General features: G+C 48.3%; 1 protein-coding gene across 1 annotated transcript in view; it reads left to right on the forward strand.

Annotated features, from left to right (window-relative positions):
- Positions 1-3,721: 3,721 nt before the first annotated feature.
- Positions 3,722-18,512, forward strand: part of LOC127227076 (ATP-binding cassette sub-family C member 12-like) — a gene marked incomplete at its 5' end in the record, with an annotated part of 43,332 nt that continues 28,541 nt past the window's right edge. Inside the window, 10 exon segments of the mRNA XM_051191333.1 lie at positions 3,722-3,843; positions 3,845-3,998; positions 7,652-7,679; positions 7,682-7,722; positions 10,005-10,129; positions 12,412-12,484; positions 13,960-14,163; positions 17,248-17,382; positions 17,491-17,566; positions 17,663-17,731. Coding sequence (XP_051047290.1) covers positions 3,722-3,843; positions 3,845-3,998; positions 7,652-7,679; positions 7,682-7,722; positions 10,005-10,129; positions 12,412-12,484; positions 13,960-14,163; positions 17,248-17,382; positions 17,491-17,566; positions 17,663-17,731 — 1,027 coding nt within the window.

Genomic DNA, 18,512 nt, shown 5'->3' on the forward strand with positions numbered 1-18,512 from the left:
TTGGTCATACCTGGTCTTGGTTCATTATCATCAAATAGCCTGGTATTAGTTCCCACAGTGTAGCTGGGAGGGAGTGAGTAGTTTTGCATAAAGTGCAGGGAATCATGGGGTGGGGAGGGGCCTTATGTGCTCTCCATTGCTGCTCTCAGCAGGCCAGATGGGTATGGACTGAAGCCTCTGTGGGCAGTGAGATGAATGTAAGGCATTCGTGCTTTTGACAAAGAACAGCACAGTCAAAGATAAAGAAATGTTGAGCTGGAGAAAATGCTCTTAGTTTAAATGAAGAAAAGCCCAGCTAAGATAATGCAGCGGTGTTTGTTTGCATAACAAGCAGCTGGAGGAAAGATCAACAAAAGTTAGGGAGGTGTGTGTGTGTGTGTGTGTGTGTGTGTGTGTGTGTGTGTAGAGGTAAGGATCAAGTATAGCTAAGTTCATGGAGGAAACACAGCACCCTGGCAGAGGACTTCAGGCAGAGGTCATGATGAGAAGCAGATGCTTTTGCTGGGCCGTCCTCTGATAATTCCATTAACACACACATTATTTTTGTATGTGAAGGGTGGTTTCATTTTCAGGCTCTTCAGACTGTAAGCTTCAGCCCTGATCATGAACCCAAAGTCAGAATGAGTGGCAATGGTGTCCAAATTGAGTGGAACACTGCTCAATTATTGTGATTGCTTTCGATGGTCCCAAACAATTGTGCCATGGTAATGTGTATTACACACACACACACACACACACACACACACACACACACACACTTCCCACTAGCTCTATTACAACAAACAAAAAGGAAGTTGAAAACAAATGATGTTAATTTTTCTGACATAGCAGTTTAGAAGAAAGCAAGATCCAAAACAGATCTCTGGATTGGGAATCCTTTTGTTCTCTACCTCTGCTAGAGTCATGGCACCCGAGGTTGGCTACTGGGTCCACCAGGCAGCCTGTACACTATGTCTGTTGAGATGGGTGTCTTTTTGTTCTTCTCTCTGTCTCTCTGTCTCTCTCTGTCTCTGTCTCTCTCTCTCTGTATGTGAAGATGGTACTTCTTGATTTGGTGAGTTAGGACAAGATGTGATGAGAGTATCCATTGTTATCCTCTTAGCAATGTAAATTAGCTCAAACCTGGGGCCTGTCCACTAGGCTTGTTCAACAGCAGACATCACTTGGGATTTGCTGAAGGAAGATGTGTAATTAATGAAGTAGAAGAGGCTGTGATGGTTGAAGTCAATCATGAAAAGATGGTGTTTGAGAGATGAAATCATGCACTCTGGGGTACCAGCAGAAAGGAGAAAGCTTCAGTGAGGCTCTCCAGTATCCAGATACTGGACAGGGCTCAGAGGGAAAACCCCTCAGTCTGTGACTTTGGAGAAGATGCTGTAGCCCCAGAGGGTCAGATGCCACAAACTGACCTTGAGTAGAACATGAGTTTGTAAAATCTGCCAGGGCTCTGAATGAGCAGTCTTGGTCTAAATAAAGACATGGTATGGATGAATATGTATGAAATTGTTCAGTTAGGGGATAGTCTCCCTTCTGAATCAACAGACAAGAATATAACATTTCCCACTGTTTTTGTGAAAATTCCCAAAACAAGATCGATTACAAAGCCACTGCTCCCACATTGCCAATCCATGGTTTCTGAGCCATGAAATGAAAAAAGCCTTCCTCTGTGAATCCCAATTGTGCCACTGTTTCTTATGTTGGTAAATATAACCCCCCATGGATAGAGCAGCTTGGAGCCAAAAGTTACTTGCAGTCCTAAACCCTCGATCCTCTCTTTCCTCCTTCAGGCATTTAGTGTGATTGCCTTTTAATGTAATGAAGTTTTCAATTGCAATCTTGCCTTTCTCGGTCAAAGCAGTGGCCGAAGCCAGTGTCTCTCTCAAGAGGCTGAAGGTATAACTAACACTGGGTGAGTAGGGAAGAGAGCTCACTTCTGGGGGGCTGGGGATGCTTGCAAGGGGGATGCTGTTGAGGTCTTTGGAGGGCTGGGTTAGGCCTGTGGTTGCGTGACCATGAAGCAGGAATGAATAGTTAGTGCGCGAGGGGAGAATGAGCGGGGAAGGTTTTGAGGAGGTCTGACCTGGAGGGAAAATAAGATAGTCTATTCACAGCGGGAGCATTCTAACCTCCATGTCTCATCCAAGGCATGATGCTCTAGCAGTGAGAATGGCCAGGCACTGAGTCAGGCCCTGGCTTGTCCTGTGATGAGTGTGGTGTCATGCACCACCTCAGAGTAAATATCTAGTCACTGTTTACCCACCAAAGACGATCTGAAGCATGTAAGAAGTAAAAAGAGAAAAGAGAGAGGTAGTCTTTATCCTTTGGTGCTCTTGTTCTGGCACAGGACCAAGTGCTTCCAGGAAGATATGTACCTGGGCAAATGTAAGTGGGATGCAAGAATGGCATTTGATGGGTTTGAGGCAAAGACTGAAAAAGGAGGCCATTCTTGCCTACAGAAAGGCAGTTCAGTTGTCTGTGAAATCTGAGTCAGCTCAAGCATCCTGGGTTCTTGAACCCAATTTTTGCTTCCAAATAGTCCAGAGCCCTGTAGAGACCAGTTACTATCCTCTCAATGAGGAGAGGCACTCTTGTAAGACTGGGCTGGCAGACACACTGTTGGCCACTTACAGGTACAAGAATCAACAGTGCTTCATTCACTCTGTATATCACCTTGCTCTACACAAGGAAAGGTATAGATTCAAGGAAGAGTGTTATTTCTTGAATCCTTAGCCTCCACACTCTCCCGTCACCTTCATTAAGGTCTCAGTCATATGTCATCTGAACTCACAGTGATTTATAGACCAGCTCCCCATTTCCAAAGCTGCCTTCCAAATCATTACTACACTCAGTTCTCAAAGAGCTGTTAAATTACTGGCATGCCAGCCAGCACTCACCTGCTGGGATCTGTGAACTCCTGTCTCTTCCCGGATAGCACTTGAGCCCTTAGCATTGGCTCCTCAGCTTCACCACCTTTGCTTTGCATCCTGTTTCCGCCTTGAGCTCTGTGATTCAGCAATCCCAGACTGGCTTCTTTCATGCCTTGCCCACCTACCGGAACCCCACCCCCCCCAACCTACCGGAAACGCTTTGCTTGCTGTCTTGTCTGCCGTGTGGCAGTGTCCCATGCTTCCTGCTCTCTCCTCTCCCTCTTCTTCATCTGTGTGGCACCTGCACACTCAGCTCAGGCACCAGACACATGGACCTCCAGGAAGGGGAATCATGTGTCCCTCCTCTGGCCATTACAGGGTTGTGTCCTTGTCACACTGCACTGCACTGTTCTGCTCATGACCCCTTCTCCTCACAAATAATTTTTTCAAAGTGTGCATTTCTGCTCTGTACCATTTAGTAACATGCAAGTGTTTTGTTGAGCTGAGTGTGGAAGAGACCGAACAAGTGGACCTTGGTTTCATATGTACCAGTGTCATACAGAGAAACCCTTCCCCCATGGCTGCAGATGAGGAGAAAGTGTAGCTGGCTCAGCATTCTCCAATATGGGTGACCCACATAGGCCTCAGGGTTAAAAGACACCTGTCCCAGATAGTTTGAGTCAGTGGACTATTTCTGCTTCAGCATTCCTGAGGGAATAACTTCTGGCCAGTCCTATATATCCTGGGTAGAAATGCCACGATTATAATTTAGGGTGATTAGAAGATAGATGTATTAGGAGGATTGGTGCAAATGGACGACATCTGCCCATTTACTGTTGTCTCTTTAATCTTAGAAAATTCTCGTAGCTAAAAGTCCCCCATCCTACGTCACCCAACCAGAAGACCCAGACACTATCTTGCTTTTAGCAAATGCCACCCTGACATGGGAACAAGAAGTCAACAGGAGAAGAGACCCACCGGGCACAGGATCAGAAAAGGCGTATTTTCAAGAAACAGAGGCCAGAGCTATACAGTGAGCAAAGTCCATCAGCACAGGGAGTTGCTAGCCCGGAGTGGCAAAGTGGCAGCCCCAAGTCAGTTCTACACAACATCAGCTTTGTGGTGCGAAAGGTGGGTGTGTCAGTCAGCTTTGCATTGCAGTAATGAAATACCTTTGGGAGTCTGGGGGATGGCCAGACAAACCTAAGAACTCAAGTTGACACACCCAGTACTCACATAAAAAGCCACACAGTACAGCCATGGATGCCTGTAACGCCAGCACTGGGGAGTCAGGGACTGGGGTTTGTTGGGACTTGCTGGTAGCTACAGCCAAACCAGGTTCAGTGGGATACTCCATATCAAAAAGTAAAGTGAAGGTGGCCTTATACTGGGGGGGGGGGTAGGGTGAGAGGGAGGAGGGGGAGAGGGAGGGGGAAGTGCAGGGGAGGGAAGAGAGAGAGAGAGAGGGAGAGAGAAAGGGGGGAGAGAATGAATTTTGACTCAGTTTTGGCAGTTACAGTTCAAGATCAGACTGTGGGCCTCTAGTGAAGGCAGTTCAACCACTACTCCATTTTATGACAGAAAACTGAGGCACAAGACAGCTAAACAAGAAGGACCTGCCGGGAAGCGTGGGGGCAGGGGAAGACTGTACATCCAACTCAATCTGTATTCTTGGTTTGTTTGTTTGTTAGCTTTAAGATAGGTTCAGGACCTTCTTCCTGCCGAAGCCTGTGGTCTGTACTCTGCTTCCCCTCCCCCTCCCCCAGTCTGTCTCTAACCCACAACAAAATTTTGCTTTTGTACAAAACATGGTACCATGCTTTTTGTTTGTTTGTTTGTTTATCTAGTTTAAACCAGGTGACACTGAGCTCACCAAGCCAGCCAGGCACCATGGTCCTTCCTTCCCTCAAGAGTGAGAACTGTAGAACCTTGGATGAAGCTGTGGATTTGGGGATCACTCTGGCCTCCCTCTTGCTCCTTCTGTCTGGATCTTGCCGCACTGGGAACCTGGTGATGGCACTCCCCCGGAGGAGCTGTTGATTTTGCTGCAGCAGGCTCACCATTAATCTTGTGCCCAGTGATGTAATCTCCCATCCTCACTACCACCTTCCCTATGCAAATACGCAGGAGGGAAGCTTGTGGCCTCTCTTGCAGCTAACAAAACCATCTGCCACATACTCCCTGCAAAGTGGTATCTAATGTTTGGTGGGCCCAGTGCCACTGAGCTCAAGTCTCAGTTATGTTTTGCTTCAGTGGTTTCCTGTAGCTCTGCCCTGACACTGGGGCAGCATCCTAACTTCTGTAGACAGCTCAGAAAAACTAGGTCATCTAAGGAAACTGTTTTTTAGTTCTCTAATTGCTTTGCTCCAGTGCTATCTTAGGTATATGGTAATGTCTGGATTTGGGCATATGTAGTTTTCTTCGGGCCACCAGCTTCTAAAAAAAAAAATGACATGGAAACTTATTACTAATTATGAAAGCTTGTCTTTAGCTTAGGCTTGTCCTGCTAGTTCTTACATCTTAAGTTGATCCATTTATTTAATCTATGTTCTGCCGTACGGCTCATTACCTCATCTCTCCATAACTGCCATGCTGCTTCCTCCACGTCTGGCCTTCTTCTTTCCAGAAGTCTCTCTCTGCCCAGAAGTCCTGCCTATCTCTCCTGAGTAGCTATTAGCCATTCATCTTTTTATTACACCAACCACAGCAATACATTTTTCAGAGCATCCATCAAAAGGCGCAGGTAGCTTTTTTCTAGGCCCCCAGCCATATAGCTACTTTACCTTAGGCACGTGCCTCAGCTCCTGAAGAGTCTGTCTCTTGCCTGGTCACTTTACAAGGTGGTTGTGAGAAACAGAGAACTATCATACAAAACGCTTGGCTCATGGTGAGTTTCAGCTGCCATTAGCAACTGATGCCCTCTTTTCCCTTTAACAAGCACGGCTGGCTTAAGTGTTGGCCTTAAAAGTTCTAAATTCAGGCCATCTGAGTTTCTCCAAATTTAGCTCCATGATTCCATTAGACGCTGTCCTCTGGGATGAGATCAGGACTTGCTATTCTGAGTTATGCCCTTAGCCCTGAGCCCACACCTGGTTCAAGATTCTTAATAATGTTTGGTGAATGAGAAATAAATAATGAAACACAGAGAAGATGCAGACCTCGTGAGATTCCTTCTGAAGAAGAGAATGGGCTTAGAAGGCTCTTACCTGGGTCCAAGAAACAGCCAGGACTCATTGGAGGCTTATGGGGAGCCTCTATGAAGCTGGCCCACATCAAGTCTCCATAACTAGCCTCACCATCTGAAGTGCTACTGTGACTTAGAGAGGGGTCAGCCTCACATACTTGCAGCTTTGACACTGCAGGGTCCATGGGGACAGTGACTGCATCTGTCCTGATCGTGGTTTATTCCCAGCGCCTCCTATGGTGTGTGGCATCTCCACAGAGATGAGTCACAGAAGTTATGGATGACAGACAGCAAGCCTCATGCTAGGTGGCACAAGGTGATGAGCATGTCTAATCTAGCTTGGGGTGGGAAAGATGTTACATTTGGCTCCATGCTGAATACATCTCTGTTCTACAGGGTTGCAGCAGGCCTATTTGCAAATATTCTAGAATGTTCCACATACAACCTCTGTTTAAACATAGAAGCAGACAGGCTATCTGCCTCTCTCCCTCTGGGGTTACCCAAGAAGCCTATGGGACCCCTGCCTTACCTCTTTCAGGTCTTATTCAATGTCACTTATGACAAGTGCCTGGGACCTTTCAGTGTACTTGTCCATCTTCCACCCACAGACTTTGCCATGTAGTGAAGGGGTCCTGGGGTGCTGGGGTACCATACAAATCTGGGCTCCTTTCCCAGAGTTGCTGGGGCTTCCTGTAGCCTGGAGCTTCATTTGCAGGCTAATCTTCAGAGCGTGGTTTCTGGGCGTCACTCTTTCCCCTCCCAGCGCTGCCTGCACCCTCCCCAAACACGCTGCTTTCACTCAGACTCCCACCCAGCTCATGCTTCTGGGCCAGCAGGAGCGAATGCTCCATACGCTTTCCACGAGACATATTTGAGAAACTCAGCATTTCAGGTGCTCCCCTTCTGTCCGTCTCCAACTAAAACACAAGCCCTGTGGGGGCCAACAAGGGATTCACCTGTCAGGTTGATCTTCTGGGTGGCTGAGATTTCACTGGGATCGGGAATGTGCCCCCATGATGACCCTGGAGTCAGGGTGACGGCTGGTGCTCAGAACAATGCCTGCTGTGTCACAGGTACTTGGTGACAATTTGATGGCTGAGTTGACACACCTACAGCTACAAAGTCATTCTGTGGAAATAGTGAAAAAACTTGGAGCTCTAAATTGAGTTGTTATGATAAAAGATTTCTTTAAAAAAAAAAAAGATTTCTGAAATCACTCAGACATCCCATGTCCCTCTGGGTCACATCCCCCTTACCTATCATTAGACTCATTTTCCCCCAGTCTCTGGGCACAGGACAACCCTCATATCTGGGGCCTGTGTCTCCCAAACTGGCACAAGGCTGTTTTACATCAGTGTGTGAACAGGATTTCTACATTTCCAAAAGCCCTCTGGGCACTCTGCTTGCTGCACAAGGGAGGGCTCTTAATTAAAACTCAAATCTCTGCAACCTTCCAAGCTGTGCATAGACTTGGGGGCCCAGGCTGCAGCTGCCACCTTATAGAGGTAACAGTAGCCTCTTGCCCTTGCTGGCCTGTTCAGCATAGAGCCCAAGCCCCTGACAGTGTCTGGGAGTAACAGTCTTATCTCTTCTGTGACAGGGGAAGGTCTTGGGAATATGCGGGAATGTTGAAGTGGGAAGAGTTCCCTCATCTCAGCTCTCCTAGGACAGGTAAGGGTGGTGAGAGTTGGAAAGACTTCACTGGTTGAAGAGGGGAAGGATTTACTTGCTTTAGACTTTAGGGACTTGAGCAGCCTGTAGTGCAGTGGTCAGGTTTGGCACATCTTAAAATGAATGTTGTTGATGACTCCCTTGAATTGATGCATTTGGTTGCTCCATGCCTGACTGGACATGGGCCAAGATTTTCACACATCTTTGGGTTTACCTCCCAAAGACAGGAATTAAACAGTGATGGCTTCCTTGCCTTCAGCTCCATGTTGGTCCAAATAAGTGATGGGTCGTTAACATCTGTGGTTTCTCCCATGGCTGTCCTGGTTTATAAAATCCAGGAAAGTCGCTTGGTACAGAATGAAGGAACTGGGGCTCATGGCAACTTTCGATGAATTTTTGATTGTTTGTTTCCAAAACCCTGCCTGAGAGCCTTGAGGAAGGGACTGAATGAATGCATAGAGGCAACAGCGTGACCCAGCTGCCCTGAATGCTTTGTATAGGAAGAGGATGCTTCCTAGATCTTGACCTGTTTCTGCCACCTAGCTGTGAGACCTTAAGCAGGTGATATACTCTAGTTACAGATGGCCTTCGTGTTGCTGTGTTTTACGAGCTTCAATAAGACATGGTTTGAGGATGTCAGGGAAGTAACTCTTCCTTCTGTCTCCTGTTGTTCCTAAAGGGAAGATTGATTGAGCCAGCCGGGGCTGCCTCCCATTGTTTAAAGAATTTGGGGAACCCCTGAAGGGATAAAAAAATGAGGCTCAGCAGGGTCCCACCCAGAATGGGGGTGTGAGTCTTGTGAGTGCCAATGTGATTTCTTTGGCTGCCCTTGACTTCAGGGAGACTGACTATGATTACCCTTCCTGGAGGTGAGGCAGGGCCTGGGTTGGGTAGGCTCTGGCACCTAAGTGTGTGTGCTACTGTGAGGACCCTAGTGTCTGTGACGCCCTGGAAACCAGCCTCCCTTCTCCACCTATCAGCACAGGTCTTCCAGCAGTGTAGGAGATGATCCAGGCTGTGCTCAGATTTCCTGCACTGGGCAGCTCATTCGTTCACTGCCAGTCCCTTTTGGTGGTGTGCTCATTTCCACTGGGAGAAAACTGGCCTCCTTTTAGTCTACCCCTATGGTTTATTCCTTGGGAGCATCTCAGAGAAAACAGAGCCTATCTTCCATGACTGGGGAGAGGTAGAGTGGCATGGGAGGCTAAGCTAGTGGGTTCTAGGCTGTGGGGGTACACCACTTGGTCTCAGCCATATGTTCACCATTTGCCTTTGGATAAAGAAACAGACCTCTCTGGACTGTGCCATCTTCAAAATGGCCAAGGAGAGCTGTGGTGAGGGTTAGCAAAGGGAGTGTACACACCATCCCGAGCTGAGTCCTCCAGACTCAGTGTCAGCTGGCTCAGCACAGTGCCTGGAAGGCACCTGCTATTTCTAGAACTGCTATTGCTAATATTATCATCTCTTTTCCAAGTCTAACTCCAGGCCCCTTCAACCATCTCCAAGGGTTTCAAAATAGCACTGCACCATGTGACACTTTTCCTGATCAGCCATACCATCACCACCCCATGGTCTTCAGCCCCAAGGGTCATGCTTTCTGCAACATATCCCCTCTAATGATTGGGTTGGTCATTTATCACCACTACTGTCTACCATTATCTATCAGAAGCATACATTGTGGGGTCAGTTTAAGTGCCTACGTATACCCAGTATCACAAACTGGGACTCACATGTTTTCTAATTGGATTGCTCAGTGTTATCAAGGTCCCAAAGTTCCACATGAAACTGTGTTTCCCACTCTTTTTTGAAAAAAAGAAAGAATTCTGGCCCCATAAGGCCTGAATTCTTGCGTGGTTATAACTGCGTAACTGAGTCAGAGCTACTTTTTTTGTAGTGGGGCATGCCAGAGGCTCCACCCCCAAGGGGGGAGGCTATACTTTTCTCTAGGGAGAGTTGGATTCATTTCAGCACACCTGGTGGAAGGGATGGGGTCTTGTTACGAATCATTAAGGCATCTTGCAGTAGTGGGCCCAGAGGTGAGATCAGTTTAGGCTGTGCCCTCCAGCTGGCAGCAGGACTCATTACTACCTGTTCTCTAAATGACCTGTCTAGTCCTCGCAAGTGTCCCATCTAGAGCTCTCAACTGCACAATTGGACTTACAGGGTGTGGATCTGTCAACCCCTTTATATCCGTGTGACTAATGCTCATGCAATAAGAGGGTGGCGTCTGGGAGAGACCTGGGATGTGTCTTCTAAGGTTTTCTCCCTTACTTTTGCTCTAGATGCAGTTACAAAAAGGGGTCGTGGCTGTCAATGGACCTTTGGCTTATGTTTCTCAGCAAGCATGGATTTTCCATGGGAATGTGAGGGAGAACATACTGTTTGGAGAGAAGTACAATCACCAAAGGTATTAACTTGGGATGTTTCCAGTGCTGTGGTAGTTGGTGTACCTTGCTTAAGATGCTGATGCCTCTAGGGATGGTTACTGAGTGGATTTTTTTTTAAAGGAGCATTGATCCTCCCGGGAGATGGATTTTCTTTTTCTGACCCAGGAGTTCAGAGGAAGCACGTTGTTCTGCAGACCTGTGACCACATGGCATGCCAAGAAGAGGACTCAGTTGTCACTTCATTCCCAGGGCAGAGTCCCATATGCTCTGAGGTTCTCTGTAACAGGGCATATGTTCTCTAGCTGGAGGAAAATGAGTCTTGCAATTTTGATTTAGGCTAAGTTGCTAAAACTTTGCATGGGATCATGAACAGAAGGCATGCAATTAGTCAGTCCTGACATGATTAATTCACATGGCCACTACCAAGGTATATTGTTGTTAGTGTCCTCAAATGGTCCAATAACATAAAATCAAATTTCCTGTTATAGATCTTTAATATTGCTGGCTCATTTTATTTAAGCTCTGGGAAGTGATGTCCTCCTAGGTCTGCTTACCTAAGATGAGTCCCATACAACTTGTATAAGGAGATCCAGGCATTCTATCCCATTTCACTGATGGGGGAGCTGAAGTTCAGAGCAGTGAGTTGACTGCTAACAAAGCTTGAGTCTTGGACTTTGGGCCCCAGGATCCAGCATCATTTGTTTCCATTGAGGTTGCCTGACAGCAGGGTCACTCAAAAGTATCCTCAGACACCACAGGACTGAAGTAGGAAGAGTCAGACTTAGGAATCCAGTTGCAGTTTGGGCTTCTTTTATTATCTGAGCTCACAGACTCCATACTCTATGGGCTGGCATTGGTCAGCAAGTTTATTCCCAGCAGGAAGTCTGTGGCTCTCCTCTTTCCCTGGCTGTGATGTCCCAACAGAAGGTTCACATATGACAGGAAGTTCTGATCAGTGGTGGGAGTCCTTGGCATGAGACAAACTGCTCTGCTCCATGTCTCATGGCCACACCCCTTTTGCCCATCCCTATACCATCCCTCTCTGGAATGCCTTTGCTTTCCATGGTTACTTAATTTATCAATAAGGAGGTGAAGATAGCAAGTATTCACCAAATGCCTGCCATGTGCAGGGCAACACAAGGAATGCAGATATTGCTCCTCATGTATGAGTCACATTAGTGTTGTGTGACAGATGTCAGGGCAGGAGCAACTTAGTGGAGGAAGACTTGTTTTGGTCCACCAAGGCAAGAGAGGCATGGTGGAACAGCTCTGTTTGTGGTGGTAAGGGTATATGGTAAAAGCTGCTATCAGCTAATAATGTAGTTTCCAATCATCCTTAGTAGAGGCATGCAGCTTGACAAGTGGGGCAAAAGTCTCTGGCTCAGTGTGGGGTCCAGTAGCTGCCTGGATGGTGCACAAATGCGAATGTCACTAGGTATGCCAGCCATTCAAGACAGTGGAGGGATTCTGAGGCTATGGGTCACTGGGGTGACTTGGGGGCAGTTCACCATGGGGGAGATTCAGAGAAAGTAGAAGCAGTGGGGTGTCACCTTCTCCCCTACTGTGGGACCTCAGACCTCACTAGACTATGTGGCCAGGAGCCCTAAGAGGTAGCACCTACCTAGGCTGAGTGGGAGTGTGCCCAGTAAGATGAGCTATTTGCCCAGCAACTAGACTGTGCAGAACTAGCAATTCCTCATAAGTCTGAACTCCAATCTGAGAATGGGTGATACTAAGGAGCACAACAGTCTTGGAAGCCCCCAGTGCTAGGGTCCACTTCCCACTCTTCCTTTTTCCCCGTGAAGTGACATCGTCTCTCCAACGTGATGATGTGTGGACAGAGCAGTTTTACGGAGCAGAAGGAGTTAATCAAGAATGTCAGGGTTGGCTTTGTGATCCCATAACCCCATGCTGCTCCACCACATATATGCCCTCTTCCATTCATGGCTTTGATTCGTCCCCTGGGTCCTTCTAGACATCATCTTCAGCAACCACATCATGATTCCCTTCTCTGACTCAAAGAGCAATGATATCAGATGGCAACCCCAGGATTTCATAGCCAGTGGTGTCATTTTCCCTGCATGACAGGAACCCTGTAAGAGGAGCGACCAACCCCGAGTCAAGGGAAGACGCCAGGGGCCAAGGAGACACTGCCCTTGGGACAAGGCAACTTGCCTGAGAGACTTGAGCAAAGCAGCAGCACGATCTTCCTCCTGTCCTCTCAACAGCAGTGGTTCCTCCAGGAGCAGCGAGGCAGCAGTGCTGCATGCTAGCCTTACCATTCTGACCTCTATGCCCACAGGTATCAGCACACGGTTCATGTCTGTGGTCTCCAGAAGGACTTGAACAGCCTCCCTTATGGAGACCTGACTGAGGTGAGCAGAGCTGAGTCCCTTCTGCCCAGCTGACTCTGGATTTATAGCTACATGTTTCAGAGGCAGAAAGTCCCAAGGAAATGCTGCCAAAGTCCAGTCTCTGCCTATCAAGAATTCTTCTTTGGGGTCCACCAAGTGGAGGGGGACCCAAGCCTACTTTGTTTGACTCATCATGGTTGCTTCCACAGCCAACTTCCAAATTTTCCATCATCTCAGGAAGGGTTCCTGGACAACTGCTGCCTAAACTCAAGGTCCAGCTCTTTCTTCAAATCAGTGGTCCAGAGTGTGCCTCATACTTGGGAGTCTCAGAGCTCCTTTTTGTTCCCTGTCTCCATGCAGCCCAGGAATGCTGAGTCACCTTCAGACCTTGCCCCTAGGCTGACTGTCCTGTATTCCGGCTGACTCGGGTGATCCAGAGCCCTTGTGTCCCCCTCCTCTCTCTCCCGATCATACCAGGTCTCTAAGGCAAGCTTTCCCACAGTGCCTTCTCAGAGAACTGGCTCTTCTAGTCTCTCACTCTGCCCGTCAGGAGTGGCTGGCCTTTCTGAATGTACATGTGGCCCTGACTTCTTCCACGTTGTGTCTCTGCACCTCTGTCAGCCAGCCAAAGTGTCTGTCCACCTCCTAGTCTTTCAGGATCTAGCCCAGCTTCACTGAGGAAGACCCTGGAGTCCACAGTCAGCAGCAGTTTGTCAGCAAGTGCTGTAATTAATGTCTCTTGTCTTGGTGAATATGTCGGCTGCTGTTTTTGTGTGGCTAGTGCTCCCTGCTAAAATGTGAGCTCCTGGTTCATAGGTCTCTTCTCTTCTAGCATCGGACTTGGTACCTGGGCACCTGAGGACAGTGGGATTCACTCCGGGCTCAGGAGGATGGGATTCCTAGAAAAACATGACCTAGGCTTTTCACCTTGCAGCAAATGTTTACTGAGCTTCTAATCCATGCTTCAGATCAGGTGCTGGGTCTTAGAGATTGATGGTGAGCAAGATAGCATGTGTCTTGTCTTCATAGTGCATACAGTTACATACAAGGAAGTGAACATAGGGGTCCCTGGTCCATCTCCCAGACACTTTGCCTGCTTTTCATTATCCATTCCTCTAGAGTTCTTTGCTTTAAAAAAACAAACAACAACAACAACAAAAACAAAACAAAACAAAACAAAAAAAAACCTCCTTTGTGTTATCAGTCAATAAACAGTGGACTATGCACTGGGAAGCAGGAGCCCTTTATCCAGTAGTCTCCCCTCGCTCAGATGCGTCCCATCACAGTGGGCACTGTGCTTCAATGGGGTGAGGGAGATGGAGTTCTTGCAGTCACCACTGTCCAGTGTGAGGGGTGGAGGAGCTTGTGTGCAGAGGCAATCAGCCAGTGTGCCTTCTCCCTGAGACCCAGGGAACGTTAGGAAGCTCTTGGTGTACAAGAACTAGAGGGTGGCAGATGAACTTAATGATGGGCTGTGCCATTATTCCTGTCTACAGATTGGTGAGCGGGGTGTCAACCTCTCTGGGGGACAGAGGCAGAGGATCAGCCTGGCCCGTGCTGTGTACGCCAACCGTCAACTGTACCTGCTGGACGACCCACTCTCAGCTGTGGATGCCCACGTGGGGAAGCTTGTCTTTGAGGAGTGCATCAAGAAGACACTCAAGGGAAAGACCGTTGTCCTGGTTACCCACCAGTTGCAGGTGACAGGGACATGGAGGGTCCATGAGGTCTGGGGATGAGTGCAGGCCATGCTCATAGAGACTCCTCTTCTGCCTACAAATGCCTTCCCCACCTGAAACTGACCTTACCTGGACAGGGGGATGAGAGGGCAGGGAATGGAGGAGGCACTGGTGCGTCCTGCAGCCACACTCGCTTCCAGGCACCGCTGCCTGCTTGTCTCTGTGTTTGACATCCACTGGCCTAGGCCTTGGGGTCACTGGGGACAGGATCGATTGTTCATCCACCACAAAGTAGATTCTCCAGGATCGGTTGGCTCAGAGAGCTGGGCCATTGGTGTCAAGAGGAGCCAGGCAGGGACAATTCAGGCCCCACCCTTTCTCCTCTAGGGACTGGATGGACCTGAGGTCAGGGGTTCTTTGTCTGGGGATGGTAGAAACTCTGCTTTCTTTCCTCATCCAGAAAGTCATGGGGTCCTGTGATGAGGGTCCCAGGCACCTTAATCTTCCCCCCACCCAGGAAAGGCTCTGGAGGCCAGGGCTAGGGTCCAAATGATGGGGCTTATGTTGGGAGAAAATGGAGAATTAGGTTGTATGATCATAGACCTTGTTGCATCTCTCCCACATACAGGTTCAGAACACTTGGATGTGTATCTAGGGCCTCCTTCTTTACCCAAGATAATCCAGGGCTCCCCTCTCATGCTGTCTCTCCCTACTTTTCTATAGTAAGTCCCAGAGATACATTGTGTGAGTGTGTAAGTGCATGCATGAGTGTGTGCATGTGCCTGTGTGTGTGCCCCAGTGTAGGACTCACCCCACCGGCATTGGGAGATGGCCCATGGGGGCAAGGGTGCAGAAGCCCTGTCTTCTTGTCCAGCAGACCTATCTGGGGGCAGGAGGCAGGTCTCATTGTTTTTCAGTGAAGGGGAAGCTGAGCTGGTGGGAGAGTTAAGCAGCAAATGAAGTTTATAGGACCCCGCAGTCAGTATGCTAGGACCTTCTGGCCGGGGCCAGGAGGACCACCCCAAAGACAGTGGTGCTTCTCAAGGACCCAGGAAACCCAGCTGTTCTGGAGCCTCCCCACAATAAGCTTTAAGCATTCAAATTTTGCACATGTGGGTGTCTGGTTCCTACAGCGGGTATGCCACCACTGTAGTTAACCCCGAGTCGGGCTAGTTGGACAAGAACGCTTAGGTCCTTTGCAAGCCAGGGCCAAGGTAGAGGAGAAGGCTGCCTAGTTCCATCTAGAAATGGTCTCTGGCCTAGCCAGAGTCCTGAGTTTGGTTACCAGGCTTTGGCTTGTGAACATTGTGCTTGTCAATAGCCTGCCTTGGGAAGGCTGTCTTCCTGAGGAGTCCTCTGTCATGGATTTTGATGCCTTTGTCTGGATGGGTGTGAGATGGAGCTGTCCCTCCAGGAGCCATCACGGAGGGTAAAACATAGCCATCTTGGACACTAACTAGCTAGGGGTATGCTCTTAGGCAAGCTAGTGTTTTCCCAGGTTCTCCAGCAGCATACCTCGCCAAGGTCATTTTAGCTCACTTTTTTTACTTGTTGGAAAAGGGAGGCCACCAGGTGGCACTATAATCTTGGTGTGATCATCATCCCATTCTTTGTGGGGGAGGGGAGGAAGCCTCTAACTGTAGCCCTGGGGCTTTCCAGAACATTTCTTAGCTGCTTTGACCTCAGATGCACTGGAGTAGCTGGTCAGGACAGTCACTCATCCGTGTACTTGGGGAAACAAAGTGAGGCTGGTAGTCAGATGGTATCTGTTCAGGGCTCACATTCCTAAGCGTTTGCAGAGCATGGCCGAGCAAAGCTACCCATGCCACTGGAGTGAACTGAGGGCTTGCTGGCAGGAGGAACCTTTGCTGGGCCTTTCCAGGTTTGGGCGGTGGACCCCATACAGGTAGAAAAGCCTGCGGATTGTAACAGGCCCTAAGTGCTTCCTTTCCTTATCTGGAAAATCGGTGGCTCAGCCAAGCTGCAAGCTTTCTTGCCCTGGAGGTGCAAGAGAGGTAAGATGTGAGATCAGGCTGTGAAACTTTAGAAGGTGATGTGTGAAGTACAAGTTTGTCTTCTGTCAGAAGGTGTCTCTGCTGGGCACTAACAGTCACATTTCTGCTTGTGCTGCCTGGGGAGGGGGGATGAGTCTCAGATAGGGACACTTAGAGGCTAGAAGTACCCAAGCTGTTAGAACCACTCTGGCTGAATCATTTGGGCACCACATACCCCATCAGTAGTACAACCGTCCTGCTTCCAGGATCTGAATCAAATGCAGCCAAGTGGGCTTTGGAATAGTGTGCAAGGGCAAAGCAGGAACTTTGGCCCTGGCTTCTTCAGGTGGAACTGTTCCCAGGCTTGCAGCATCTTGCCTGCCTCTAGGATGGGGCTTTCTGCCCTTTGATGGGTGGGTCCAATTGGGAAGTGCTCTTTCTTCTTCAAAAATAAAAGAGGGTCCCTCTTAGCAGAAATCTTTAATCACAGGACTGACATGGGTCCCAGAATCAGAAAAGCAGAAATGTTTTGGGTAAAATGGAAAGCAGAATATTGTACATACAGTTATTGTAATGTGAAAGCTGGTGGGAGTGCATGTGGCCTGTGGTGTGGTTTCTATCCCCTGGGCTCAGTGGGGTGGGGCTTCTGGCAAAGCTGAGATCACATTTTCTATCTTTACCAAACCATGGCCTCTAAATGGTCAATCAGATTTCTTAGTAGGGTAACTCATTCAGAGAGAAGAAGGAAAGGAAGGTTCAATTGCTTCATTGTGGCAGCCAGAGTCCAGCTTCTGTACTCAAGAGATTGGGCTAGCTCAGTGGTTCTTAACTGGGATCCCCTGGGGCATTTGGAAATGCTCAAAGACATTTGCTTGTCACACTAGGGGAAGGCCTTCTCCTGGTGGGTAAAGACCAAAGAGACTGAAAAAGCCTACAATGCACAGGACAGCCCCCACAGACAAGGAATTATTTGCCCTCTAATGCCAATAATGCTGGGATTGAAAACTCCATTAACTCAATGTACCTGGGAGAGCTGGACGTATGTTTGGCATGCGGTCTTTCTGCTCTTACCGAGGCAGTGCCATTGTGGATCACTGTACTGTTTCTGCAGTTCCTGGAGTCTTGTGATGAGGTCATTTTGTTAGAAGATGGAGAGATTTGTGAAAAGGGCACCCACAAGGAGTTGATGGAAGAGAGGGGGCGCTATGCAAAGCTGATTCACAACCTCCGAGGATTGCAATTCAAGGTAACTGCGTGCCCACCCATGAGTGGGACTAAGAGCCTTTCCTCATGACTTCCCGCCTGGGAGAAGTCTGCCATTGCACTTTCAGAGGTAATTCTGTTTTATCTCCAGGATCCAGAGCACATTTACAATGCAGCCATGGTGGAGGCCTTGAAGGAGAGTCCAGCTCAGAGAGATGAAGATGATGGTATAGTCAGACTGACCGTGCCCCTCCCTCACTGTCCCTGGGTCCCTAGTGGACGAGAACCTTTTCATGGACTTATTATACAATTTCTCATCCTAGTCTTGGCTCCAGGCGATGAGAAAGATGAAGGAAAAGAACCTGAAATGGAAGAATTTGTAGATATAAAAGGTATTTAGCATCCTCTCCCTTGGTTGTGTACCCTGGTTTGCATGCTGGGCATCCAGTACCAGGAGAGAAGAGCAGAAACACACTGGCTATTACTCTGGAAAGCTAGGGTTGTGGTATGTTGGAGTGTGAGACTGTTCTTGGTAATGTTGACTGTCATTTTAATTGGGCTGTGAAGCTTCTTGAAGATTAGTAAAGACCATTACTGGGTTCTTTCTGAAGACATTCTGGGAGACAGTAGCCTATGAGGAAAACCTACCCTAAATGAGGGCAGCAGCATCACCTAGATTGGGAACCCAGATGGAATAAAGGGGAACAGAGGACATGCCCATTGGTGCTTCCTTCCTTCCTTGCTTGCTTGCTTCCTTCCTTCCCTCCCCTTCCTTCCCTCCCTCCCCCTTCTTTCCTTTCTTCCCTCCCTTCCTCCCTCCTCCACTCTTTTTTTTTTTCTTTGTTTCCTGGCCGCCATGAACAAGAAATTTGACACTTTTAATTAATTATTTTTTTTTAGAGATTATAACACAGTTACATCGCTTCCCACTTACCTTTCCTCCCCTAAACCTCTCACGTGCCCCACCTCCTTGTTCTCTTTCAAGTTTGTGGCTTCTTTTTCTTTACTTGTGCGTATCCCTAAATGTAAAAATCCAATCTGTTCAATCCATGTGCTGTTACTTGTATGTACATGTTTTCAGGTCTGGCCCTCTGGTTAACCAGTTGCTGTGCTCTTGCCTGGGGAAGACAATTTCTCCTGCACTCGACACTCCTAGTTGCCTATTCTTTGTGT

This window comes from Phodopus roborovskii, unplaced genomic scaffold, assembly GCF_943737965.1.
Source record: "Phodopus roborovskii unplaced genomic scaffold, PHOROB, whole genome shotgun sequence".
In the NCBI taxonomy this organism is placed as follows: Eukaryota; Metazoa; Chordata; class Mammalia; order Rodentia; family Cricetidae; genus Phodopus; species Phodopus roborovskii.